Source organism: Cajanus cajan, chromosome 7 (assembly GCF_000230855.2).
Source record: "Cajanus cajan strain Asha chromosome 7, NIPB_CcT2T_4, whole genome shotgun sequence".
Lineage (NCBI taxonomy): Eukaryota > Viridiplantae > Streptophyta > Magnoliopsida > Fabales > Fabaceae > Cajanus > Cajanus cajan.
In genome coordinates, this window is record NC_138523.1 from 37,499,447 (window position 1) to 37,510,866 (window position 11,420).

General features: G+C 32.1%; 1 protein-coding gene across 2 annotated transcripts; it reads right to left on the reverse strand.

Moving 5' to 3' along the window:
- Positions 1 to 5,284: 5,284 nt before the first annotated feature.
- Positions 5,285 to 11,177, reverse strand: LOC109788117 (uncharacterized). Of its 2 annotated transcripts, none has more exons than XM_020346777.3 (5): positions 10,807 to 11,177; positions 9,756 to 9,844; positions 7,560 to 9,548; positions 6,944 to 7,124; positions 5,285 to 6,080 (listed from the first exon to the last, which is right to left on the reverse strand). In XM_020346777.3, exons 1-5 carry the CDS (start codon positions 10,868 to 10,870, stop codon positions 5,452 to 5,454), a joined length of 2,952 nt encoding a protein of 983 aa, XP_020202366.1. In that variant the 5' UTR covers positions 10,871 to 11,177; the 3' UTR covers positions 5,285 to 5,451. The 2 variants fall into 2 exon arrangements, with proteins under 2 accessions (XP_020202366.1, XP_020202367.1); XM_020346778.3 differs by lacking the exon at positions 10,807 to 11,177 and adding an exon at positions 10,214 to 10,402.
- Positions 11,178 to 11,420: the final 243 nt, after the last annotated feature.

The window sequence follows — 11,420 nt, forward strand, 5'->3', positions numbered from 1 at the left end:
TCTCCCAAAAAAGTAAGAATTTGAAATTCTTCATTTTTTTTTTCTTCTTATTTCACTTATATATTTTATCTTATGTCTTATTTCTTCATGTTTTTAATTATTGAATAATCAAAAATATTTTTAAAATTATTAAATATTATCTAATATTAATTTTTAAAATTATTAAATATTTAAAAATTAGCTAATATTTATTTTTATAAAATTTGATTTAAAAATCTCAAACATATAAATATTTTTAAAATCAATTTTACCATGGTAGAATCAAATTATCATATTCAACCTAACAATTTAAAATTTGAGAAATTTCAATTGACTTGTCCAAACAAAATATTTCAAGAATGATAGAAATTGAAATCAAAGTAATTCAAATACCAAAAATTTAAAATTCTTTAAATTTGTAAAATTCCTCGTCCAAACACACCATTAGTGTATTTTATCTTTCGGTAAAAGCACGTGTATATGACACTTTTCTTTAAAAGACTCGTATTTATTTTAGGAAGTGCTCCAAACACACTATTAAACTTGATTTTTGGTAACAATGATATTTATATGAAATATTCATGGCTTTAACAATAACACTATTAATATAATATTGTTTATATAGAATATTATCTATTAAAATAAGAAATTTTATTATTAATATATAATTATAAAAAAATAATTTGAAATATAGGAGATTAATACCAAGTTAGAACAACTCAAAATACTTTCATTACTCTTTTCTATAAGAAACAAACTAATAGTTTATTTTACAGTACCGTTTGTTTCTTATATAAAGAATTGAGTGTAGTATAACTCAAATATATCATTAAAGTATATTCTAAAACTCGAATATGAAAAAAAATATTTTTATTTTTGTAATTTAATTTCTAGAGATAAAAATTCGTTTACAATGTGTAAAATTTTATGAAATATTGTTATATCATTTTACTTAGACAACTACATTAAATTATTAATTCGTTTAAAAATTACAATGTGTAAAATTTTATAAAATATTGTTATATCATTGTATCTAGACAATTATATTAAATTATTATTTCATGCTATCATTCATGTATATTTTTAAAATTTTCTCTGTACTATTTCAAAATTATTATATTTGATAGATTACAAGGGAATTTTTATGGGTGGAGATTAAATTCTGATACATATGAATATTTTTTTTTTTGGATAATTATGAAAGACCTAATTACATTTTTATTAATTAAAAATAAAATTTTCATGGATCAAATGATGTATTAAACATTTTTTATATCTAATTTTTAAATTTGTCCATCCATGACTTATTCATGTCCATTTTGCTAAGGTTTTCATGTTAGATTAATGTTAACAATATATTCTTTCAAGAGGAGAAAATTACTTACTCTAAGAATAAATTTTGGTAGATTTATTATAATTAATAATTTACATTCAACATCAAATTTTAATAATCTAATTGATAAATTAAAAATTCTTAATATATTAATCAAACTTGTAAATTCTTAAAAATAAAAAATAAAAATCATATAATAATTTATTATATTAATTCAAGTCAATATAAAAATTATTTTTATGTTTATCCGTCAATTTAAATTAATAGGATAAAATACCAAATTTACATAAATCAAAATCAAATGTAACTCATTTTACATAAGCTAGACAAATATTTAAACCTTAAATATATTATAAAGTATTAGATAAAATTTATTAAAAATTATTAAAAAATGTAAATTTATTTTTTGTTTAACGATTCAAATATTAATTTTATAATTTCTAATTAATTTTATCAATAATTCATTTTATAATTTCTAATAAATTATAGTGAATAGCGAAAATTATGTTAAAAAAATGTACGTAAAATTGTTATTTCTGGTATTCCTCATTAGCTCTGTGGTGTCCCTCATGGGTATTTCCCAACATATCTGGATTACTGGACAAATATAAGCAGATAAGCCCATCTTGGATCTTTGTACCATATATTATGTATTTCATCTACCCAAGCCTAATATTGTCATATTCAATCCATAAACTGCTATTTGTACCAAGATTAAATATCTTCGAAAGTAATTATGTTCAAATGTGGTAGAATCATATGAATGACAAAAAAAAAAAAAAAAAAAAAACTCCTAATACTTAATATAATCACACACTCAAAATTTAAACTCAACATCAATAATCTATGTAATTTTAAACAACTAATCCATTATAATGTTTTATAAAAAATTATGGTCTGATAATAAAAAGTTACTCTCTCATGTAACCATTGATTTTAGTATTTCATTACGACAAGTTTTTTTTTTTTTTTTTATCATATCCTTTGCAACATGTGGTCTCAAATAAAAGTGGAAATCTCAACTATGACGGATTAAATATATATATATATATATATATATATATATATATATATATATATATATGTATGAAAATAATACTAATACATTATAAAAAGTTATTTATAATTAAAATTAAGAAATGTTTTTAATGTATAAGCTATATTATATTTGAAATTCACAAGAAATAAATTTATAAACTAAGATTTTGAATTTATAATTAATGATTTAAGTTTTGATATAAATTATTTTTAATTATCGATAGTTTTTAAAAACTATTACAATTCAATTACAAAATAGAGATGAAATATAGTGAACTAAAAGGACAAACGATTAAAAATTCATTTTAATTGATATAATTTGACATAATTGAGAGAGATTTTTATAAAAATTGTAAAAGTAGTGTGTAAAATTCATATTCAAAGAAAAGAAGAAGAAGAAGAATATTACACAAGTATCTATTAAAAGAATGAAAATAATCATACTAAAATAAACTGGTGGGAAAAATATTTATATTAATAAATTAATTATTTTTACCATATTTCAAAATATAAGGAACATTTATTATTATAAATGTATATTATATTTACAAATGAAAAAAAAAAAGTTATTGGAGGCACTTGGAAGGGTATCCTTTGAAGGCCTGCTCACAAGCTTGCTTTGAAATGTTCCCATGTGACTTTCTACTAAAACGAAGCTACAGTTTTGGTGGCTAGCTAAAGCTTAGAATATGAAGATAGTGATAGAGCATTGCATCGCTTTGTAGTGTTGCTCAGTGATTTCTGAAATCTAACGCCAAGGGCAACTCAATTCTATCTTCACAAATTACCTGATACTGACTTATCAATAGCTTGCACATGCCAGTCCCTTTGCACTGTTTTGTTTTACATTATTAGAGGACAAACTTCACAATAACTTATGAGCTATATATAGAGTGTGGTAGATAATACACTATATAAGATCTGCAGTATGTATAAGACCATACTTTACATTGTTTTAATTATTATAAGAAGTCATAATGATGTGATTTTACATCATTATGTAACTAATTAAATTCATTACATTTTTACAATATTCATCATTTGCATGAATTGTAAGCAAAAGTAACTTATTAGGTAAGAAGCATTATGAAAACAAAAGGTTCGATAGTAATAATAACATTAAGATGAAGACCTCGATAGTGGATCACGAGTTTGGACCACAAATTGAAGGGTTGTTGTCAAGGCCTAATTAAAGGGAAAAAGGTCTATGGCTTTTGTCTACAGCCAATTTGCCTGTGTTTGAGTCTCCATCCGTTTCTTTCATTGACCAGGCATGCTTATATTTATCAGAGAAAAACAAAACAGATCATTCCCAGAATCATAGATACTTTTTTCTCTTTCAGATATCCATCCCCCTTGAGAACCAATCTTGTTTGAGGTATATTGGAAACTAAATGTGAGTATATGTTTAAATAAAGATTTGAACCTTATTCGCCACATTGTGCAGGACTATCCCTTCTATTTCAACTTATTTTCATGGCTCATTAGAATGATCATTGTGAATGGAGATAAAAAAGAATAAAAGTAAAGGAATGAAATGATTTGAACACCTCTAATGTAGTGGAATTGTTGGCCACAAGTCTCTCATGTTTTCCCATGAAATTTGTGACCCACAGAAAATTAATTCATTCAGATAATAGCAATTGTTCTTATTAAGTCCCTTTAGATCATAATACGTGTACTTGAGTGTCTTCTTTTATGCTCCTCTAATGCGAGAGAAAGAATTCTCTCGTGTGTCGTAACATTGAGTTGTTGTTCATGTTGTAGGAGGGTCATGGAAAAAGACTTGTTAGGTACTTGGCAATAGTTTTGTCATTAGTACATTGCTTCTCACTATAGCATGTGTTTCATTTAACCCCATAAGGAATTTCCCAAGCTTCTTCTCCACCCTTTCATTGAATTTCTCCAACTCAGCACATGTGCAAGTGATTGGTTCCCAATAAGAGACTAATTCTTCCCATAAAGATTGCTTCCTATTGTAGTAGATTGAGATTAAATATGTACCTTATCAGCATTCAACAAGTTTTTGTTGGATTTGGTAAATTCTTGATTCATTACTCTGTGAAAATCGATCAAAAAAAATCTTTCGCATGTGATTGTCCATGTAAAAAACGTTAGACGCAATCTCTAAGCATATATGCTATTCAATATCTTGGACAACACCATGTGGTTACAATGTTGCCATGAATGGAAGGTTTTGTTTATGGATGACAGCTTATTGATGGATCCGTCAATTAGTCTGATATTGTTATTTACATTAAGGAACAATACAGAAATTATATACGACCTATTACGAATTCTGGTAAGTAGGTCAAAACAGTCATGCATGTAATATGTTTAAACAACAATCACAAATATTACAAATACTCCAATTCCTATACTTTAATAATTTGGTTTCCCAGTTTCCGTTGATAAAGAAGATAAATGTAACAAAGAATTAAAATCTAGAAGATTAAGATAAATATAAAAATAAGGTCACAAACCAAATCTTAATTTAAAAGATGAAAGAACTAATTTACATTTAAAAGACATGCAATTGTATTTGGCTTGGTCAATTGACCGCTCTTGGAAACTAGTAAACTACCATTCACATGATTTAGCTTGGATTGTTAATGTATGTCAAATCTAATATTTATTGTTCTATGAAATAAAAAAATTATCGCATGTCTTGGATGAAATGCTAACCATCTTAAATGCAAATCCAAATCCATCACAGTTAGCTTTATTCCATCTTCCCGTAACTTACTCAAATCCTCACTCATACGTCTCATGAGTTAAAAAGAGTAATCTCATACTACCTAATTTTAAATGAAATTTATACTTGACGTCCCTTTCTTTTCTTTTATTACTTTTAACATTTCTTAATCTATATAATACTACTAATATTATGTAAATTAAAAGAGATTTGTATAAGGTCAAAAAGGAAAAAAGAAATCAAGAAAAAAAATTTCCTTTCAAACTCACGCTGTGAGGAGAACCGATAAAACGCTGATAGTAATTTGCCCAAAAGATTATGATCCCTTTATTCATCTTTTGATGAAATTAACACTGTCCTACTCGATTGACTTTACAGGGAAACTATCTAAAGAAGAAATATGATATCAGGCACAAAATTTCTTAGTACCGACTATTTCTGCCACTAAATCATTTAATATCAATCTCTCAACTTCCCTGCCTATTATATCAATGTCATCTCTCAACTCCAACCACTCCGATTCCATAACCAGCACCTTCCCTAGAGCGTCATCCTTCACTTTTTCTTGGCTCTCTAGCATCCTGCAAAGACCATCTCGGAAACCGTTCTTGATCAAACTAGAACCAATCATATGTGAGGTGGCTGGACCCACCCATGGTAGTGCATTAGTGGATTGTTGATTGATCTTGACAATTCCCAAATTTATACGGTCAAAAAGCAATCTCCTTTGAGACTTTGAGCAAGTAGTCAAATCATTATACCTCTTTTCAAGATCATCAAACACCGAAAGACTCACAGGGCATTCTAGGGAATGCCAAAGGTCCAAAATTGTGTCGGGATGAACTCCATCAATGCCGGATTCAGACAACACGTCGATAATGTAGGAAGTCTCCCAGTTATCTTCAGTTCTACGTAATCCACTGTCTTCGAACATTCCAGTAGATACTTCCACGCCATCTTCATCACTTAGTATCATGGGTCCCTCCACATATTCTTCGGATCCTGACTTCAGCAACTGGAGTTGCATTCGCAGCCCTATCAGCAATAAAAGGCTCATTAGAAGAAAGGCATGAGTCTCAAACTACTCGAATGCTCAGGAGAAAGCTGTTTAATCCTTAAAATACCATTTCATCGGTATAAGCTCATAAGATAATTTTGTGTTGATGATTTATCGTGTCTAACTATTCAATTCAGGTCACAATTATCACACATATTATGATTAGCAAGAGATTGTTAACATGGCGGGCAAAGATTAATGAGATAATTATAGCAGTTCTAACTCACATTAGGAAGGTTATAACTAAATGCAATCATGTCATTATTAAATCATCAAATGTAACTTCAATTCACTAAATAGAAAATTCCATTCACGCCAAAAATCGAATAACTGAAAAAAAAAAAAAAAAAAAAAAAAAAAAAAGCATTCACACTCCATTTTTTTTCTTCCAAAAATACACACCATGGTAATTGTTAAACAATAAATTCACCAAAGACCCAAAACTTTTAAGGAAGATATCAATCGGTCTCCACTTTCTTCATTATGAATCACCAAATGGATGAAAGGATGCTACTGTCAAGTATAAGAGAAAGCTATGAAGGAAGATCACAGAAAAAATTGCTTTTCAGCTACTGTGATCCAATCTCACGTAGTCATGGAACCATAAATATGCATGTACAGTCATGGAACCATAAATATGCATGTACTACTACTGTTTTCTTCACAAAAAGAAAAAAATAACTAAAGAAGTGTCCAATATTGCACCCACATAGTTAACTGCCGTTATTCGCAGCTATGGAAATTATGAGAGAAAAAATCTGGCAGTAAGGCTCTAGTAAATAAAGGAAACTACAAACATTATTATTCCAGAATAATCAAAATAAATGTCTGGTCCAGTTACCTTGTAGATCAGCACTGAGACTTCCAAAACATTCAGAACAAGATGACAGATCATCTGTAAAAGAAGGTTCTAGGACTGAGACGGGACTGGGTTGATCAGCATCTTTACAGCAAGATTCAAGTCCAGGGGCAGGTGGTTCATAGAGGACCGAACCTCCACCAGAAGACCCAGTAGATAGATCCTGAAATATCACACCATATCAAGTAAGAAAAAACCCGATGGAACTTGGAAACTTTCATACAATTCAGAGATTACGACCCAGCATATTAGATAATGATAAGATAAATCTATCCTCTTTAGGAATGTATCTACCACAGCATCTAAACATTTCTGTAAAATATTAATAGCAACCAAATGAACAATATTCTGTATAAACAATTTTTATTTTCTAAATCATTTAAATATTTTATTTGAATAATGCAAAGTTCACAAGAATATTTAAAATCTCTGCAAAAGGCCTGCGATGTCAACTAGTGAAGCACACAAATGAGATAAAAAAAGGAATGTCATGATAAAAGAATTATTAATCTAGTTGATACTGCAAGTAGATTGTTTAGTAAAATTAAGATGACCGCAGCATTATCAGCATACCAATTGAAGAAGTTAGAAACTTAACCTGCTGAATTGAATTGTCTTTGTCAACTGCACTACTGCCGCCTTTTATCAAAACATGAGAAGATAATCCAGGAAGCATCTTATTAGAAGATTTGGAAGACACAACTTCACTTCCATTTGTCACATGCACATCATCATCAGTAACTGCACTTGTATCTCTTACAGTCTCTGCTAGAGATTCATTAGCCAGAACCTCAAGCTTGGGTGAATCTTCAAGATTGATCTTCATTTTATTCTGAATTGTGTGCAGGTCTGGAGAAAAATCATCAGCTTCGAGCTTTGATGAATGCAAGGAACAAGACTTTTTGTGACCAGCCCTTGTGCTTCTGTTATTCACACCATGTCTAAGATCAAGACTCTTTGCAGCTCTTCTCCTCTCACGTTTATGGGCTTCCTTTGGAACCATAAATCGATCATCACGAAGTGCTTCAGTACGCAAGAATGTTCTAGGACTTCCAAATGCAGTAGATGAAGACGGAAGGGATTTTGACCTTGACAAACTACCAATGCATCCATCTTTCCAACCATCCCTGCTGCTGATACCCAATGGTTCAACCCACTTGGCAGGTTCACCATTGGGAGTAAATTTACCATGGAAACCCTCCCCACTAGCCATGCTGTCGACATTTGCATCCTTCAATTCCTTGTCAGGAATGGCAAGCATATCAGCCAGTGTGCTGCTCCTGCTGATGCCTTGCATCTCTTGAGACTTGTGAGTCATTTTCCACCTCTCTGATAATCTCTTCTTTGCCTCTCTACTGACAGAAGATTCACTAGAACGGGAAGATCGCCTGCTACGGTTGTTCAAGTCTAATGAATTTCCCAATGTTGATGTTGTTTCCTCAGACTCCTCGGGAGATTCATTCCCAGAAACACTACAAAAACTATCATCCCCAGCATATCCTCTAAATCTAGAAGTAGATATCATCATGCAGCCATTGTTAAGACTATTTTTCATTTGCCTAGTGATTTCCTTTGCAATTTCTCTAGATTCAAAAGAATCTTGCCTCCAAGATCTGGCACTTTCAGGCAAATTTGTCACATGACGCAGTTCAGTGTCTCTAAATTTGACACCTGAAAAACCAGTGTCATTTTCTTGCCCTTGCAGAAAACTATGTGAAGAACAAGGTGATGATACGATTCTGGTACCATTCTGCACTTTTCCAAGATTAGGTTTCAGGACGACAATCTTTGTGGGGACTGCATCTTGCTCAGGTCTACCCTTAAATTGAAGCTTTGATGATTTTGGTGAACTATGCATCGCATGCCTTTTGTCAAACTGACAGGGATAGCCATCATGATGCTTCCCGTGAGATCTATTGTAGTTCAACCGTGTTTTCTCCCTATCTGACCTCCAATTGATGTCATGTTCATTCTTCTCAATATCCATAGCTCCTACATCACCATAATGTGATTGGACAGGAGCAGCTTCGAGATCATTTAGATGCTTTTTAAACAAAGAATCTGGCCGCTTAAAGTACTTAAGCAGAAGATCCTTGTTAGAGTCCAAAACCTCAAGTGTGTCGCGGAAATCCTTTGAAGACTGCACATCTTGGTGAGTTGCAAGGCGTTTGGCATCCCTGAACTTCTGCTCAATGAACGAAATTTCAGCATCAGCAGACTTCAAGTCTGCACACCCCTCCGATGGATACCTATTACTCTCTACCTTTGAAATCTCTGAGATCTCAAACACATCCTTAAATTCTTGCTGATCCTTTGAGCTTCTTCTAGACGATGGACCATCATATGACATTCCTCTGCTGCGAGTTTTCTCTAACTGCGCTGCCTTCTGTTGGTGGTTTTCTGACAAACCCTTATGCTGCTTATTAGTTGGCTGCTGGAACGGCAGTCCATCAAGACCCATCAACCTGGCAATAACACCAGGGGATCTTCTTTTAGATTCAGATTTTGGTGACATCTCTTCAGCTAATAACTTCTTAATTGGAGTTCCAAGCAGCTGTTTTGATCTCCACCCAAATTTCAATGAGAACTGCAAAAATCAGCACATATGTACATAACTGTCAGTGTTTCTTTTTCCTTTTTCCACAAATAATCACATTACATGGAGAGGATAATAAAATGCAACCCCTCCACCGAATTAAGAAAGTTTCTTCATTCATAAACGCGGCAACACAGATCACAACCAATTGTAGAAAGAAAAACATACAGAAAAGGGGAAAAAAAAAAAAAAACTTACCGAATCCCTGTCTGCAACCCCACCACCGCACGAACCAGAATCAGGAGACAGAATCGGTGCTTGTCGCTGTCTATGAACCTGTTTGTTCCCTGAAACGAACCGTATAACAACATTTGAGCATCAAATGAAGGTTCATGAAGAGATACAGAAAACGAAAATTAAATATTCCGGAGGAAAAAAAAACGTTTGGAGTTACTAGAATCAAAGCAAGGAAGCAACCAGGAAATCGTTAAAGAAACATGAACTGCTTATCAAAAACGATAAAAACGATTGGGAGAACAGCAGTGAAAGAATAGAACCCCGACATGTTCCAGTTGAACCACTAAGCAAAGAAAAACATAAACAAAAACGAAAAGGGGCACGTTTTCGAAAACCATCAATGGCCGGGCACCGTTGTGTGTGATCTCACAAAACATCATAACAGAATAAAATCATTACGAAAAGGAGCGAAATCATACCGACTGCACCGCAGGGAATCCAGGTCAAAAAAACAAAAATCGAATAAGAAATAAGAAAGTAGCATTCATTCCGGTCCCTATAATCATTGTTTTAACCATGTCGCGGACTCCACTGGTGACAGAAAAGGACTTGGTTGTTGTTTTTGCACAGATTCCTCTAGTTTCACACTGTTCAAAAATTCATCTCTAGTGGGCTAATAAGTTAAAACCATTGTACCAGGGGACTGATCAATAATTAAAAGAAAATATTTAATTTTGACAACTCGACTTAAAAAATTAATAAAATAAAATAAAAACAATATTCAAATAGATAAAAAAAAATATACATACTCACAGTCACAGTCAAATACAAATAAAAACAGAAACTCAATTTAATTTAATAAAAAAAACCACGACTTTTCTTTTTTGAGCAAAAAGTAATAAATGAAGTAGAAATTAAAATTTGCAATGGTTGTAACTTGCAGGTAGAGAAAATTCTCCTTGAAGAAAGCAGCTTAAACTCCGATTTTGACTGAAGCAAAAATTAAAAAAAAAAAAAAAAAAAAAAAAAAAAAGACAAAAAAAGGAAAGAGAGAGTAGAAATACTCAAATACCTCGAGGAAGAGGTTGGTTGGAGGAGGATGGTGCGTTGAAGTTGGCGTGGCGGGATTTCTCCATGACGAATCATGAACAACGGAGAAACGCGGATGGGGAAAATGTGGAGAAAACCCTAGGATCCTGAGCGAAGTTGAAAATTCAAAAAAGGAAAAGGCGAAAAGCGGTGTGAGGAAGGAACAGTGAAAAGCATTCGGAAAAGAATGCAGATGGTGGAGCGAGCGAGAGAGGGGAAGAGGAAGGATTGAAATAAGAGAGAGAAAGAGAGAAGCATTAATGGAGACCCGTTGTAAGTTGTAAGTTGTAAGTTGTAACGTGGTGGAAGAGAGAGAGAGAGAGTGCGTTAGGGTGAGTGAGAGAGTGGGGTTTGTGTTTTTGAACTTTCAAATACCGAATAGCTGACACAGGATACTCACCCTCTGCGCGGGCAAGTGGGGGTGCCGTCACGCGTGTGAGCGTTAAGCTGCGTTCAACCGCTCACACGTGTCAATTACATTGGATACCACGTAACGCTGCTTCTACTATTTCTTTTCCTTACTACTGTAATGTAATTCACCACATTCTCTCTTCTAAATAATCATGCATAACTCTTTCTTTTGCTTTTCACGTCCAA